Genomic DNA, 17642 nt, shown 5'->3' on the forward strand with positions numbered 1-17642 from the left:
CACGACCGAACTGTATTGCCACCTCTGAGGAGAGCGAAGGGCACCCAGGGGGTCTTCTTACTGGGAGGAGAGGAAGGAACAGCGGGTAACTGGGGTGTGTTGATGGGAGGTTGCCGCCCTGCCATTTTGAGCAGCCAGAGTCGAGTTTGGCACAGAAAGAGCCGCAGCAAATCTGCTCCTTCGGTCACCGAACTGTGCATGAAGGCAAGGGCCTCCTCTGCCTCGCAGGAACAGCGCATCTCCGTGTTGCCATTTCCTGCTGCTACTGAAAATGGGCTGGACAGGCAATAAACGTGACATTCTCCAGCCTCTCCCTTCTCGGCCGCTCTAACTTCCAGCCGAGGAAGCAAGCCTTCCTTTATGAGGAAAGTTCTTGCGAGGCGCGTGGCAAGGGCTGGCAAGTCGCCAAAGCCGCCCTGGGCAAGCCACGGCAGCCGGAACACCGACCGGCACACGCCTGCCGGGACGACACGGGCATGCCCGGGCCCGCCAGCGGAGGATTTAGCTGGGAAGGCGGGGGAGGGCGCGGGTGAGATAGGAGGGGGACGATTAGAAGAAGTTGGGCGGCGGACGCGGGACACATGCCCGCATTGGCCCGCGCGCTGAGGGCGGGACGAGCCCGGCCCCGCCCCCCAAGGCACGGACCCCGCACCCATTGGAGGGCGCGCGCCTCGGAAGCAGCCAATGGGGAGCGCCCGCCCGCCCCGCCGCGCGCCTTCCCATCCAGCGCCTCGGCGAGCCCCATGACGTCACGAAGCGAGGCCGCCCCTCTCCCCCTCGTTCTCCCTTTCGCTCTCTGATTGGCTGCATCTCGCGGAGCCCTGTTACTCGATTGGCGGGCGGAACGGGGGCGGGGCTGGAAGCAGCGCGGGCGCGCGCGGTGAGCGGAGGCGACGGCGGCCGGTGGGTGCGGGGGTTGCGCACGGTGCGGTGCGGGAGCGGCGGAGCTGCGGGAACTTCCGGGCCCCGCGCAGCCCGTCTGGGGCCTGGGGAGGGGGGTCTTTTCGCCCCTGTGGTGGGGCCAGCGCCGCCGAGGAGCCCTCAAGGCTCCGGGCTCGGCTTCCCGGCGTGGTGAGAGGGGACCCCCACGCAGCCGGGCCCGCGAGGGCCCCTGGGCTGAGGAGCCCCGGGCTGAAGGGCCGTGGCTGCTGGCAGGGCCGCATCACCCTATGCGCGCTGGGCTCAGCCGATCCCGGGCAGCTTCCCGCCGGGATTGCTCGCCTGCGGGCAATGAATGGGGGGTGTGCCCGTTTTCTTCCCTGTGGTTCCCTGCTCCTGGTGCGTCCTGATGTGCCTCTGTGTGCCAGAAATTCATTCGTGTTAGTGCTTGGATAAACTTTCTCCCAACTTCAGGCACTCACAGGGAAATACGATGTCCTTGTCTGGGAACAGCTCCGGCTGAACGTGTGCGCGTTTGGCTATCTCCTGGGGGAGAAATAGTGAGGCTGTGAGGACAAGTAACAGGGATTAGAATAGGGGGAGAGAATATGATGCTAGGAGATACTTCAGAAGTATATAAGTGTATAAAAGGAGGGTATGAAGAGAATGGAGCCAGGCTCTTCTCGGTGGTGCCAAGCAATAGGACAAGAGGCAACTGATGCCCAGGAAGTTCCACCTGAACGTGAGGTGACTGAGCACTGGAACAGATTGCCCAGAGAAATTGTGGAGTCTCCCTCACTGGAGATATTCAAGAGCTGTGTGGACGCAGTCACAACGCACACAGCAACGTGCTCTGGGATGACCCTGCTTGAGCAGGGAGATTGGATCAGATGACCCACTGTGTACCCTGGCAACCTGACCCATTCTCTGATTCTGTGAAAAACCAAACAGAAATTTTAAACTGGCTACCACTGTTCACTTCTTACGACCTTCCCTCAGTACTGTGAAGGTGATTGCTAAATCCTTAAGGTAGTGGTAGTGACCTTGAGGTTTTATTTTCTGAATGATGGAAGTTAACGGGAATGTTTCATGGGAGCAAATGCATGCTATTAAACTTTTTCTGAACTTAGCTTTTATGGCGCATAAGATATTTTTGATTCAACAGTTACAAAAAAGTTATGTGCACAGTGACAGCTGTTTAGTAGTTGTTTAGAGAAAAGAAGTCTTTCATCTCCTGTTCAGTCACCTGTCACTCAGCAACAGATGGATTATGATGTGAATTTACCCTGGATTCGGTAGGCAGAAGTGAGACTTCTTATGGAGCAAAAGATGGCAGTAATTTTTCAGAGAGAAAGTCTTATTTTTTTGAGAGTTATTTTGTTTGTTTTCATTGGATTTGGTTGTAAAGGCACCAGATTTGCAGGTAAAGTGTATTTTGACTTTTCTAAACAGCTCTACAAAGTTGGGCTGAAGTCTAAAAAAAAATTTGAAAGAGAATGGTTTACCTACTCGTTATTTATTATGTGTGTAAACCATATAACCATATGCACAATAATCATCTGTACTCTCTGTTGTCTAATGCTGATGCAAGACTTTAAAAAATAATTAGAGAGGAAAGGCCCCACACCCTGTACTCGTTCTGTTCTGTCTTCCCAGTCTCGTATGAACATTGCACCCTTACCTTCATCTGCACTTGTACATAGTCTGTAGCTGATTCAGAAGAAGATTGCAAGTTGACTCATCCTCTGTTGGAAGAGATGCAGAAGATATGGACCTACACTTTAATAGTTTTTGTTTTAAGGATTCTCTGTCTGGAATGTGCTTGTACATATTGAAGTTAATAAAAAAACCCTATTAGCTTATTGAAGTAAAAAAACCCTGGAAATTATGTCCCTTATGGACATATAAGGAGATCAAACTTACTACATTAATAGCTTTCTGCAAACCCTGTTGAGGCAGCGGTAGGTTTCTCTTAATTTTTCTTGTTCAAGTGTCCTCTGAAATGATGCATTCTTGATGTTGCTTGCAATGTCTCTGTACATGATGCTTTGCAGAGGAAGAAGATACATCATAAACATGAACAAATCATATCAGGTCTTAAAAAAATGGTTCTTCCAATCCGAATGTCATCTTTACTATTTCTTTAAGTAAAAAATCATTAAATTTAAATTCCTCTTTTTAAAACTGAGAAATAAGCATTACTTTAAATATGCAAGAACTTTGTTTCTCTAAAGTGTAAAATGGGGACATTTTAGTGCATTCTAAATGAAATAGTTTTGAACATTTGCTGTGAACCTGTAAATATTATCTTAGTCTGAAAGTTTACTACACTCAGACTTATTCATTCTGCTTTTACCTCCCCTCAGAGACTTTGCCTATAATTTTGTTTGTTAGCTTCATTGTTTCCTTTTTATTACCATCGCTGTAATAAACAGTCATTCTGACAGTGGTGTATAATCTGTCCTCCTCTGCACTGTGCCTTATTCTGTCAAATAAGAGTGAAAGCACTGGTGATTTCATTTAAGAAGGCCAATTTTTGCTTAGCCATCTGTTACCATTCTTTGCAGTCTACTTACCTCCCCAGGAGACCTCTGGTTAGCAGCAAACTCTCTCCTTTTTTCTTCACCCCTCCCTTTTTTTTTCTTCTTCTTTTCTTTTTTCAAACAGGGTAGAAAAGAGAACCTCAATCTAAATGCCTTTACACCACAAAGCTGGTTGCTTTTTGAAAATGGCGAAGTGTCGGGACTGTCTGAGTATCTTGCAACATCTGCTGCACTGTTTCTCTAATTGAAATGATATGTTATGTGTTTCATGTGCATGTATTTAGGAAAGGGGAGAAGTAGCCTGTGCAAATGGCTGTGAAATGCATTTTGTAACTGCAGGTATTTTCTGTTCCAGCGTCAGTGATGGAAGCTCCCACCCCCAGCTCCGTGCACCTGAGCGACTGGCAGAGAAGTTACTTTGCTATTACCTCTGACACCTGCACACCCGCACAGAAGGCAGATGAGTACCGTGCCAAAATCCTGCGTATTCAGTATGCATGGGCAAACTCTGAGATCTCCCAGGCCTGTGCTGCCAACCTGTTCAAAAAGTACGCGGAGAAATACTCTGCAATTATTGATTCTGGCAACACAGAGACCGGCTTGAATAACTATGCGGAAAACATTTTGACTTTGGCAAAGTGTCAGCAGAATGACAGTGACAAGTGGCTATCTGCCTTGACAACAGATAATGTATTTGAATTAAAGTGTGTGCAAGAGAGGATGCAGGCTGGCAAAATTTTCCAGAGCTCTCAGATGGCACCAACAGATGCCCGTGTACAAGCTGATAAAGGGGTCAGTGCCTCCGCTGCTCTAGCTCTTTCTAAACTCGGTGTCTTAGGCAGTGCCGGAGAGACTGAGCTCTGTGCCGGCTCAGCAAAATGTGCAAGTCAGGGACCGGATCTCCTGGAGCATCCCTTGTCTTCAAAGTCTCTTCAAAGCCATGTGCCCCCTGTGACCAAAAGTTCAGATACACTGCTTGCTGCTTCAGCCTCCTTAAGCAAAAGGGTTCAACCAGTTTTCCAGGCAACTCCACTGTTTGGAAGTAAAGAAGCCACAAGTAGCAGTTCTCTGAAAATGTCGGGTAACTGTTGTGATGGGCAAAATTTGTCTCTTTTTAACCAGTCAGCTGCACCTGCTTGGTCTGCAAGTTCTGGGAAAAGAAAAGCATTCTATGATCTGGCTGATGAAAGCAGCACAGTTATTCCTAGCCTTGCTCCATGCCAGCCTCCCATTAGCACAGAAACCAGTAGTTTTTCAGGACATAGAAACAGAAATGAAGAGAGCAGTGCTCCAGGTTTTAAAACTGCAAAAGAACAGCTGTGGGTGGATCAGCAAAAGAAATCTCAAAACCAACCCCAGCGTGCACCAGTCTCATCATATGGAGGTGTAAAAAAATCCCTGGGTGCAGGCAGGTCTCGGGGTCCATTTGGCAAGTTTGTTCCTCCAGTTCCAAAGCAAGATGGAAGTGAAAATGGAGGAGCACAGTGTAAACCTCACACAAGAGAACCAACAGATTCATTGTTGCCTGTAGATGAACGGCTGAAAAACATAGAACCAAAAATGGTTGAGCTCATTATGCATGAGATAATGGACCATGGGCCCCCGGTCAACTGGGATGACATTGCCGGAGTTGAGTTTGCTAAAGCTACTATAAAGGAAATAGTGGTCTGGCCTATGCTGAGGCCAGACATCTTCACTGGGTTGCGTGGACCTCCTAAAGGAATTCTGCTCTTTGGCCCCCCTGGGACCGGCAAGACTCTCATAGGCAAGTGCATTGCATGCCAGTCTGGAGCAACTTTTTTTAGCATCAGTGCCTCTTCTTTGACTTCCAAATGGGTGGGTGAAGGGGAAAAGATGGTCCGTGCGCTGTTTGCTGTGGCACGATGTCAACAGCCAGCAGTGATTTTCATCGATGAAATTGATTCTCTTCTATCTCAGCGTGGGGAGGGGGAGCATGAGTCGTCGAGAAGAATAAAAACTGAATTTCTGGTCCAGTTAGATGGGGCAACAACCTCCTCTGAAGATCGTATTCTAGTGGTTGGGGCAACAAATCGACCCCAAGAGATCGATGAAGCTGCCCGAAGGAGACTGGTGAAGAGACTGTACATCCCTCTTCCAGAGGCCTCGGCCAGGAAGCAGATTGTTACTCGTCTCATGTCCAAGGAGCACTGCTCCCTAAATGAAGAGGAAATTGAACTCCTAGTTAAGAAATCCGATGGGTTTTCTGGGGCAGACATGACACAGCTCTGCCGGGAAGCGTCTCTGGGCCCCATCCGCAGTCTGCAGTCCATGGACATCGCAACCATCCTGCCAGAGCAAGTACGGCCCATCGCTTTCCTGGATTTTGAGAGTGCCTTCAGGACTGTGCGGCCCAGCATCTCCTCCAAGGACCTGGAGCTCTATGAAACCTGGAACCAGACATTTGGCTGTGGTAGATGAACTGCATCCTAACTGTTACACAGGAACATTCCTTTAACACTGCCATGTATTAAACGTGGTAATTTAGGGTTGTCTGCACTTCTTTTTGTTTCTCTCTGGGAATTAAACCTTCTTACATTATGCAGGCAGATGTCCAGGCTCTGGCCTGAGGTTTTGCCAGCTGACAAGACCATGAGGAACTACTGGTCACAAGATGAAAAATTGCTGAACACCGGTAACAGTGAGAAGCTGACAAAATTTACAGATAGCTGCTGTGAAAGATGGACAAATTAACTGACGTTTAAGGGGAAGTTGGTCAAACCTCACATATAATGGAAGGGAGTACTGGGGGGAATCTTGCAAAGCCCGCTGTGTTGTACTGGAAGGGGATCTGAGTAATATCAGAAATAGCAGTTTTGGGTAGAGATGTAGCAAAACGGATTGATGGGGAAAAGTACTTAGAAATGCATTTTTTGGGAGGAGACAGGAGCAGAGGGAGAAAGGGCCAAGGAGGATGTGGAGTTGCATGGAAAAATAGAAGGGGGAATAAAAGGGGAAAGTCTCTTGAGCAGTGCTGTTGTCAGCCTTGTGACACATCACTGCAGTCTATCCCAGCTTCTTATTAAAAACTTTTTCTGATGATTTTCTGCCTGACCGTGCTTTCTGTGCTGCATCAGCATGTGCAGATGTGTTTTGTCAGGAGGTCTGGACACCTGCAACTGGAGAAGAGGCCATGGGTCATAGGGGCTTTAGGACCTGGGGCCAGCCCACTGTGTGTATGACCAGGTGCTGTAGGGATCCCCGTGTGTGTGCAAACTTCACTAACAAAACTCACTGGCAAACTTGAGGCTGGACTAGCTGGCAAGTAGGAGGAAAACAGCATTTGGAAAGAGCCCAGGTATAAGCCAGTGGCAGGGCAAGGAGGCTTAGGATCTGGGAATGGGTATTTGATGAACTTAAATTCCGAGGGCTCCATGAGCGTAGTGTCCTTGTGAAGCTGGAGAGTGGGGGGTTTGTGTCACACACTGGTGAGCTTCGGTCCCGTTTGGCTGGAGATGAGGGACAGGATGGGGCTGTTCATGGATTTACGTGAGTGGATTTGCTCTGTGTGTATGTATGTGTGTGCTGGTAAAGGCACTGCTTGCTCTGCACCCTTGTTTCTGTGTGTGTGCGTGTTCCCAAATGTTTGGATTAGGGGCTCAGCCTTGCTCCTGGCTGGACCCACAAGCAGAAACAACAGCAGCTGCATCCATCAAACTAAGATGGAAGATGCCTTACTCCAAGAGTGCTGGGTTCTGGTGATAAGGAAGGAGAAATCTTGTGTCCCAACATTGACTGAGTTCCACTGCTCCTTAAAAAATCTTGATACAACAATGGTAAAATTTCTGACTAGCTTGTATTTGACATTTCTTACCTAAGGTATGAAAGAATGAATGGCCTTTTGTTCACATAACCTAGCGTTGCCCAGTGTCTGGACAGAGCTGCCTCTGAAGGGAAAATAAATGGAAAGCTTTCCTTTGGATTTGTTTGTTAGTGTGACAGAGCTGGCTGTTGTGATGTCCATGCTTCATTTTCAGTTCCTCTAAGGCACTTTTTCTCCTACTGGGGAAAAAGCAGAGCTTAAAAGCTAGTCTTACTTAGATTTTTCTGAAAATGGATAAATACTGTTTAGCTAGCATTTTTTTAAAGCCATTTGGGAACTTCAGGGCCCAGGAGACTATAGTGAGCCTTGAATCTAGAATAATTTGGAAGACTTTGAATTTCTTAGAGCTCTTCCTGATTTAAACACAAAAGTCAGTTTTATTCATAGTTCATGTTTCTGGTAAAGTCTGGTATGTATTAGAAATTGTTTTGCAGAGATGTAAAAGTTTAGGTATGGGAATTTATCTTCAGTTTTGAAATAGTGATCATAGAATAATTAGATTATTTTGTAAGGATAAATGTGTGATGTGGTCCAAACTGATTGACTTTTGTGCCACTTGGGTAAAGATTATGAGATTAAGTCTGCTCTTACAAGTTCAATATTGGAGAGCTATAAACATCTATTAGGTGAGATTTTTGCACTCTCCCAATATTTCTTTAAAATCATTGCTCAGGCAAGTGAATGAAACACTAGAGAATTTTACTTGTTCAGTAAAACCTAAGGGTTGCTCCAGGGTAATAAATCCCTTATGTATGGATAAATAATTGCCTTATTTATGCTGGGAATTACTCTGGGATGCTATGTGAGCATTCTGTGGTCATCTATGTGTCTGAATATTCACATTTTAATAGAAATGGCTCTACAGAAGGACCAGTGAGAATGCACATGGTGATAGACAATAACATTCCCCCTAAGATGACTAGGACTGGGACAAAAGTGCTGTGCTGCTGTGTTAGTCTCCTGCAAAGTGGAACTTGTGAAAGAGATAAAAGGTAGAACCACAACACCAGACAAGAGTGTTCTTCCTCCTACTTCTTATGTTACTCATTACTTAGCCCTCTCTTGAATTACATTAACATGCCTTTTTTTTTTTTTTTTTTTTTTTTAGGAAACACATAGAAATAATGAAAGGACACATTAGGTAAAGATTATTCTGTTTTAGTAATGATGCAGGTAAAACAGCCATCTCTTCAGCCATCTAGCATTATTCAGGCTTTGCTGCAGGGCTCACGAGTCAGCAGGACTTCCAATGTTACCCCAATATGTGCTTCATAACCCACTATAACAGAGCCACCACACAAGCCATTAGATTGCAGTAATATAATTTCCGAAAATATAGAAAATTGCACAGAAGTCGGGCATGATTGTAATTTAAGGGAAATGGTGCAGATAAATCCACCTTAATGGATTTGTTTAGTGTATGCAGAAACCTGTGTACCTCATTATTTATTCTTTTTGGCTGGCTGAACTTTGGAAGAAGAAATGCAGGACTCTCCTCTGGTTTTGTGGTTCGGCAGCACTTGATGCACAATCTCTTAGTTTCTTTTAAAGGTAAATAATTGCAGTCCTGGAAAAGTGAGGTCTCATTAATAAACAAAGCAATTCAGAATCTCCATTTTCTCAGTGCATCTTGTATTTGAGTTAGCTAAATTGTCTCAGAACAGTATGAAATCCCCAGGGGAATTTTCATTTACAGAAAACTGTGCCAACACAAGTAGGGGAAAAGCTGATGAGGCAGCAATGATCATCGTCTGCTAAGGTGAGTGGATCAGACTGGCCTCTAAGAGCATTGCTAAGATTGTCCTTTTGAAATAAGGCAGTTTCTTTCTAATAGGAATTATGGAACTACTCACAAGCCAATGTGCCGTTGGAAAACAACCCACCAAATAAGTAAAAATTACTATTAAAGTGACAATTTAGGTGGCAGTGAGAGTTTGGTCTTAGTGAGCACTTAGATTAATTAGGACTTAAAAGATGCTTTGAACTGTAAGATACACAAGCAATGTTGTCTTCAAACTTATGAGTGGGGCATTCCTTTGAAATTTAAATGAAAGGACGGACTTGGGAGAGTTTTGAAAGAAGGCTCCTGAGTAGTTTTCATACCTAAAGAGGTATTCTGGCAGTCTAACCTTGCTAACAGCCAGGTGCCCACCCAGCCCCTCAGTCACTCTCCCTCCTCAGTGGGACGGGGGGAGAAAATAGGATGAGAGGGCTTGTGGGTTGAGGTAAAGATGGGGACATCACTCACCAGTTACCACTGTGGGCAAAACTCACTCGGCATGGGGCAAATTAACTTATTGTCAATTAAAATACATTAAAACATTGAAACAATACCTTTACTCCCTGTTGTTTCAAACTCAACTTCATTCCCAGCTCTTCTACCCTGGTACCACAGGGCATAGATGGGTGGGATGTTGCAGTCAGTTTCTCACTGCAGCTCCTTCCCCCTCACGTTTTTCTTCTGCACTGCTACAGGCACTCTGTGTATTTAGGAATATCCATCTGCTCTGACATGGGCTGTCTCATGGGCTACAGTGTAGATATCTGCTCCACCATGGGTCTGTGGGAACCAGATGTGTCCAGTGCAGGGCAACCCCTGGCCTTTCTCCACAGAGGCCACCCCTGCAGCCTTCCACCATCCAAACCTTCACATCCACTCCCAACACAGATGCCTGCAGCAGAACAACTCACATAACTGCCATTCTTAGTGAAGATACTGACACAAAATTCCCAAAGTCTTTCTTAGCCTTGCTTTTTAATATTTTATTACCATTCTTTATGTTATCTGCAGAAAAGCAATCATTTAAGGTGCTGTAGCTATTAGCAACTGTAGTACTAATAGGTCTCTAGTACTTGTTTTTGTCCCATTAGGTCAGAAACATCATATAATCTTGGCTCATAGATGCAAAGCCAAAATAGCATTATCACAGAGTTATGGGTCTGAAAAGGACTACAAGAAATCATCAAATTCCCACTAGGGTGGAATTAGTTTTTGTAATTCCTGATGTATGTTTTGCCTGATTTGTTCTTTAAAATCTGTTATCGCATGTTCATTCCCATACCAGTGATATGATCACACTCGAGACGATGTATTCAGTATATGCTGCTATGCAAACAGAGTCTGGTAAATATTTAGTGTTAGCCATTAATAAAGTGGCTTTCTTGCCTGAATTCTTCTTTAGCAAGATTGAAGATGAGTAAAATTCTTCCCAGTGTCTCATTTCTGTTGCTGGGATGCAAACGTTTCATGCCTTATCCTGTCCATATGGCTCACAGACACAGGGAAATGTTTAATCATCCCACTTGTAGCAGGTGCTTAGAGCAGTTGAGATTTGTTGTCATTCAGCATTACAATACTCTCTGTGCTACAGAAATGTCCCTCTTCCACTCTCTTGGAGTGTCCTGTTGGTTAGACTTCTGATCACTTCTGTTCATGTCTCTTTGGCACTGAGATGCCCTGAACAGGATAGTGCCTGTCAGTGATAACAGGTGAAACTGGAGCAGAGTAGGACTGCACATGAGTGTAGGGTGAAAGATAGATGAATTGTTTAGTGGGGCATGATGCTTGTGTTTTCAGTTTATAGCTCATTGTCAGCAAAGTTTTTCTGTAGTTGCTGTGTTTTGCCATCTTTCCCAGCTTGGTTTCGACAGCAAAGTTATGCAGGGGAGACTCCCTCTTCCATCACATAGTCACTAATGAATACATTGTCACTGCTATAGGAAAAACCCATGTGAAATCTCTGATATACCTTGTTGTTTGTATCAGTTTTTTGAAAGCATCACAAACAGTTTATTAATGGGAGGTAACTGTGCCAAGATTCCTCTTGACTTTGAGAACATTAGATTGCTAAGGGATATAAGAACCCATTCCCAAATTGTTTAGCAGCAGAAAATAGCGTCTTAGAGAGCTGTATTCCCTTGACTGCACAGATTTATTCCTTGCAACTGGCAGCATAACTTATCTACTATATGGATTTTATTTTGTTGCCCTAGAGTACTGCACTTTGATTATGGTTTTACAACTGGTGTTACAATAATTGAATAATTTATATTTTCAGAAAATATCACACAAGAACACTCACATCAGGTATGTCCTGTGTTCATGTTCCCATATTGCCAAAGTAGGTTACCTGTTCTAGAGAAATACTGGGTTGTTTACTTGAGAAGATAAAACAGCAAGAAAAAGGCAATATTGTTCTCTTCCTGAAGCTGAGGGTCGAGGAGTGTGAATGAAAGCTTCAGGGATGCTGTAAAGATACCAAATCTGCTTTTTGGCTGGCAGAGAGATGATGCAGTGCTTCCTCACTGTAGGTTACTGGGGATAAGGGGAAGAACTGCCCTTTCTTCACCTGGGCATGGCCAGAGCTGTTAGGTGGTCAGGGAAGGGGGGGGAACAGAAAAGGGGAACCTTCAGCTGTGTGAGTGCAAGCAGGGGCAAGGCTGCCCATGATGTGGTTTGATTGTAGCATTACAACCATGTAGCTCATCCTGCCTTGCATGTGTGCAGCTGAGGTTGTGTCTCAGATTCCCAAACAAACCCTAATCCTAAAACTGCACCTCTGTTTGGGTTGGGTTAGTTTGTAGTCTGCATGGGTAGGGTTCTGTCATGCTTCTGATCATGTTACACCTTCCTTTGTTTCGGGTGTAATCAAACACCCAAGCTAGAAACACAGCCAAGCTCTTGCGAGGCTTTTCACCAAAGCCACATAAGAAAACCTTCCAGGAGCTGAGGCTTTCCTTAAACTGTGCTGATAAAAAAATCCAGTTTCAGATTAGTTTACCTGGTTTTGGAACTGGAATACTGCAATCTGAAATTCTCACTGGGCTTTGTAAAGTGGAAACGCCTGGGTCCATGAAATTAAATGGCCAGTCTGCTAATTGCTTTGAAAGACTGTCTAGAACAATTGTGTATTCACAGGGAAAAAATAATGCTGGCTTTTTTTTTTTTCCTAGAAGTAGATCACAAAATTCCAGGCAGTGGCTTGGGAAAATTCCTACCCAATTCTTACAGGTTTTGAGTTCTGTACTATGGGTTAAAATGTAATGGGAGATGAAACTGCCTAGGCTTTTAAATTTTCAGTGTTTCCTGTTGGTTTTTTTACTCTATTTACTGATATTAGTAAAACTGTCTCTTTATAACTTTTTACTTACAGCCAAAGGAGAATATGTCTTTGCCAGTTGGAACCAGTTCCCCCTAAACCTGTTATGCAGAATCATTTTGGTTAATAAACATCACCAGTTAGAAATATTACTCAGTGGTGATTAAGACCTACATGTCTGTTTTCTCCTTTTCCAAATTAATAATTTTATTTTGTGACAGTTACAACTACTGACTGCTTCTCCTTGCAGATCTGATGTAACCAATAAGATTTCTTACAAGAGTTGTCATGAAATAGCTTGTGCTCATGTACTTAATTCAATATTTGGAAGAAGGAGAACTTTGTCCTTCGTTTTTAGTTTGCTTATGGATTTTTTTTTACATATTTGAAAAGAAAAAGAAGAAGAAGAGGAGTGAGATAGTGATGTAGGGAGCTTGAATGCTCCAGATATACTGTATTTTTTGCACACAAATTATTTGTGCTATGGAATGGATATAGATCTGGTGTAGTGAAGAATATAGCCATTTACATAGAATTATAGACACTCCTGATTTTTCTTAAATGATGGAGAATTTTTTTCCAGAGAGAGCATGAACTCTGGAAGATAGTTTCTGCAAGCTATTCTGGTGCCAGCCACTCTTACAAATAAGAGGGAGAAAAATCAAAAAGAATCAACAGAGAAAATGGAAAAGTGTTATGGGGAAATCGATACACATAAAGATGCAAATCAATATGTATACTTTCAAGTTATTTTGTCAATGATAGTATATTTGTCAATACCTGTCAATGGCTTAATGTTATATAAAAGCATACATTTAGTGGTGATGGCACAAAACAGAAAAGAAAAACACTTTCAAGAAGGTCACAGAACCTCTGGGCTAGTACAGCTACAACTGGAGAGAAAGAAGAGGTAGAAAATAACAATAGAGGTGGTGAGTCTGTTATTTTCTGAATGTCCCTTGTGGGGTTTTTTTTCAGTGATTTTAATGCTAAATTTAAAAGGTTTCACCCTGCTTAATGTGGTGCCTTAATGTCATATGACAGTGAGTCTTAGAGTTGACTGAAAAAAAGTAAATGTGATAATTGAAACATTGTGATATCAGAAGTTGTTCCAAAACCAGAAGTTTTGCACCAAAGAAATGCAAGATCAAATTTTCAGCGACTTGCTGTCATCTGCTGAAAATACACACTAACGCCCTGCCTATAAATGTCTGAGAAGGGACAAGGCTGAGCTCGCTGGGGACTGCTCCATTGTGGTTTCATTTATGAAAACTATTTCTCATGTGCTTTTAAAAATAGTTATGGTACTGCACTGCCCCAAATAGTTACAATAGTACAACTCCTTCCTCTAGTCACCCCAGAGTAGGGGCAATTCATACCAGAGAATGTTACCTTTTTTCTGTAGAACATCATCATGGCTAGGCTTCGCAAATGAAGATTTGGGAAGGGCTCTACCTGCGTTTGTTACAAGCGTGTTGATGGCTGAAAAGGCCAATACGAGATAGACACATCGGTTGCAAAAGGCACAGCAGAAAGACTCCTTAGGTGGTATATTCTGCAAGACATGATTCTTTCTGCGTTGTCTTTTCTCCTCAAGGGTAATCCTGCGTGCTTTCTCAGAAGCATCAACAGCGTTATAGATGGTGTGTCTCCAGACCTCCCTATTAGAGGCCAGAGTAGACCAGTTATGTTGATCAACATGGCCAAGGCTGAGATGTTGTTTCAGGGAGTCCTTGTATCTTCTCTTCAGGGCTCCTCTCATCTTTTAAGAGTCTTTATTGCCTTTACAGCAGTGGAAAAGTAGTGCCACCTTATTTATATTGCCACAGAGGGATATAGGTATTATCCACGGGTGAGTTCTAATATCCTGGACACATATGCCTGCAAATGCAGGTGGCAAAGGCACTGCTACTCCTCATCATCCACAGCCTGGGATGTCTTTCACACAGCATTGTCAGCAGGAAAATTTGTACCATGGGATATGGGAGCCAGATGAGCTCAAATGCTTTAGCTATGCATGCACTTAGGACAGGCTTAGAAAGCCTAAAAGATGCCTTGCTCATTCTATCCTATATAAGGCTTAAAAAATCACTGAGAAATAATTACCCAAGCAAATCCTCTCCATTTCCAGAAACAGCAGTCTTTTCCAGGGAAATGAACCCCGCTGTAGTGCTGAGTTGATCTTTTTTATAGCCTACCACCAGATGGAGTTCTTTTCCCAAAGAAGTCCATCCAATTTCTTAAGGAAACCCAAAGGTAGTCAATGTTCTGTTTCCTTGTTTTGTTACTTAAAGTCATTCAGTGTTAATGACTTGTTACTGGAATTAATTATTATATTTATTGTTTTTTCATTGGGTGGACTTCGATTTTTTAAGATTTGTTTAGGGAGCTGTGAAAACCAGCCTGACATCTTTAAAACTTCCTATTTAACAGAGAGGGTTCTAAAAGATTAATTTTACTTTGTGTCTCAGGTCAACTAAGACTGGGAAAAGAGCTGAAAATCCTGATATAGTACTTTTGTGTTGAAAACTGATCCTTGATCTTAGGAATTTTAATAACAGATTAAATGACCAGATATGACCAGTCTCCCAGGCTGAAGATCCTGAAAATGCATTGAAATGTAGATACATAACAGGTAGGTAACAGGTTCTGAGTCCAATTAATTCAACAGTCTCAATTCATTTGAGTTTTGGTTGATAGTAAATGGCATCTGTCACTCTCTCAGTATTGCCTCACAAATAAAAATCACTAGTTCTATTGCAATAGGGTCAAATGCCTGGCACCACTCTCACCCCAGTGGTGCAGGGACCTGCCTGACAGAACTGTGTTCTGGGTAATTAGTTAACTTTATGGGTGATCCCTCTGCTAACATTCTGCTGAGCTGTCTGGGCAGTGCCAGGCATGCCCACCTGTGGCCTGTAGTATGGAGTTTTCATGACTGAAGAAACCACTTGACTGATTTTTCAGGTGAAATAATTCTCTGGAGCTGCTAAGACTTCAGCCTCTTGAGCACATTTCAGGTGAAAATCACCGATGCCATCCTTGATCATTGACACAGAATATTAAAACCCCATGTATATTTAGATGTAGGTGGCTAATATTGCTCTATCTTCCTGAGTCCTACAGTTTCTCACTTCCCTGCTTTGAGGGTCAGATGCTCTGCAGCCAATTTACATCAATTCCTGGCACTGTTTTTAAAGGAAGCAGGGGGGAACAGCGTGAAGTCTCACTTTCTGCCAACAACAGGAAGCGTACGCTCTTTGAGTCAGGCAGCTTGTTTCAGCCATCCCTTTGGTTGAACCAACAAATTACGGGACTACAGATTCGATCTTCAACACAGCACCACTCAACAAATCCTTGGAAAGGCAATGTCACTGAGTGGCAGCATGGATGGTCAGGGGGAAAGCTGTACTCTGCTGCAATTCCCTTTTTCAGAGGGAGGATTTGCTTTAAAGACCAATTGTCTGAGGGAAGAGAAAGGAAATGGTGATAACATCCCTCTCTTTTTCAGTCCTATAGGTCTGAACTGCTACTGAAATCTTGCTGGGGGGTGATGGCTGGAGGAGTCTCCTGTTGGCCTCTGAGATAATGCTGTGTAACATAACTGCCCTACCTACTGAGGCAAGATGAAGAGATGCACTCTTGGGTCCTGTACTTAATTTTGTGCCTAAAGCAGGCCAAGGTACTCTGTGGGGTCTGGGAATTTGTTATGTAGTTTTCTGAGACTTTGATAAGTCAGTCTGAAATCCCTTTTTTTTTTTTCCTGGTATATAGTTAAAATTGACACTAATATGAGGCTACTGTAAAAATAGATAAATCCTTATTCTGCAATATGCATCTTTGGGATAGCCCACTTAGCCAGGCTCACTTTTGTATGCTGACCATACATGGCATTTTTCCTTTTATTTATATATATTTTTTTTCCTTATCACTGCAGTAATGCTTTTGGAAAGCTACCTGCAAAATCCAGTGGTTTTTACATCTACCTTCATTCCTCCCAGTGTTTTCCTGATGCAGAGGCAGACTTAGCCTAGTCTAAAGAAGCCAAGTAGAAGTAAAGTGCATATTCTGAAGAAGTTATTTCAGTTTTTACTGCCCCTCAAATATCTTTTAATATTGTGTAAATTTGCTTCCCCCTCGCTACTGCCACCAAACCTCCACGTGTTTGTTTCTTGTAGGTATTTCTTTTCTAACTACAGGCTAGCAAACTTGTCAAGGTGTGCTATGGGGCTGAATGCAACCCTCATGAGGAAATGGGATTTCTCAAGGTGCCAAGTTAAGATTAGAGGCAGATGAATGCCCCTGAGGTGGTCTGCTGGCCAAGGGCCAGGGCTGGGCTGGGATGCTGCCTGCTTTCCTCCTGTGTAGACCCTGTGCACTTGCTGCAGCTTTAATGCTGGAGGAGCTGATGGGCCCCAGCAGAGCCCGTCCCAGGCTGGCGGTGCTGGGCGTGCACATGCTGGGGAAGGGCCCTGACTGATGTGTTGTCAGGTGGCAGTGGCATTGGGACAGCTTAAAAAACCAGACCTGTCTACCCACCTATGACAAAGCCTTTATTCTTTTTTTCTGGAGAAAAAGCTCCTAGGATGATCTCAGGAAACACTGAGAAAGATGAGCTGTGTAACTTCCTGTGTTGGCATGGTGTGAAACAGCAAAGGGACTTGGCCCTCGGTCCCTGCGTGCCTTTTGGAGAGGCTCTGCTGGGAGGCGCTGGATGGCATCAGCCTCCCTCTTCCCACTGCCCTGGAGACTTTATCTTGCTTCATATTAATGCAGTCGAGGGTTTGAGAAGTAAGATCCTGATCCAATATTCATAATATAAAATTATGGAAGTAGCCAGAGACTTAGTAGCAAAAGTACACAGCACAGTAGGATGTTGAAATGATGGGTTTTGGGTCAAATATTTCTCTAATTGCAGAGGAAATTAGGCAAGCAGTTTATACAGGAGAAGCAGAACCAAAAGGAAAGTTCTCAGTTTTCCCCCTTGGCACATGCTGTTTCTCCAGAGAAGCTGTGGTGATCCTGCAAAGTTTGACAAGGAGGGTGTAACAAGTTCTTCCCTATTTTCTGGAAATCCCACCCTCTTTCCACAGCTTATCTAAGTTTCTATTTTGCATGTTGGTATTTGTACAAAGTTTCCACTGAGCCTCATGTTTTCTGTTGCAAATGAGCCTGTAACTAAAGCCATTATAGGTTGTTAGTTTTTTTTTTTTTTGAGCATTATATTTTCACATGGCTATTGCCCTGTTGAGTTTTTGTTCAGTTGATTGGCTGGTTTTT

At 43.8% G+C, this 17642-nt stretch overlaps 1 protein-coding gene across 4 annotated transcripts; it reads left to right on the forward strand.

The window, feature by feature from the left end:
* The first annotated feature begins 859 nt into the window (after positions 1-859).
* Positions 860-6482, forward strand: FIGNL1 (fidgetin like 1). 4 transcript variants are annotated; one of them, XM_027680633.1, is made up of 3 exons: positions 860-903; positions 2536-2644; positions 3772-6482. In XM_027680633.1, the coding sequence occupies exon 3, from the start codon at positions 3786-3788 to the stop codon at positions 5859-5861; it is 2076 nt and encodes a 691-aa protein (XP_027536434.1). In that variant the 5' UTR covers positions 860-903; positions 2536-2644; positions 3772-3785; the 3' UTR covers positions 5862-6482. The 4 variants fall into 4 exon arrangements, with proteins under 4 accessions (XP_027536434.1, XP_027536453.1, XP_027536425.1 ...); XM_027680624.1 differs by lacking the exon at positions 860-903 and adding an exon at positions 960-1071; XM_027680642.1 differs by lacking the exon at positions 860-903 and adding an exon at positions 1289-1457.
* The last annotated feature ends 11160 nt before the right edge of the window (positions 6483-17642 follow it).

Source organism: Neopelma chrysocephalum, unplaced genomic scaffold, assembly GCF_003984885.1.
Source record: "Neopelma chrysocephalum unplaced genomic scaffold, ASM398488v2 Primary Assembly neopelma1_22b, whole genome shotgun sequence".
In the NCBI taxonomy this organism is placed as follows: domain Eukaryota; kingdom Metazoa; phylum Chordata; class Aves; order Passeriformes; family Pipridae; genus Neopelma; species Neopelma chrysocephalum.

Coding starts and splice junctions, on each gene's coding strand:
- FIGNL1 (XM_027680633.1), top strand. CDS start 3,786: ATGGAAGCTCCCACCCCCAGCTCCGTGCACCTGAGCGACTGGCAGAGA.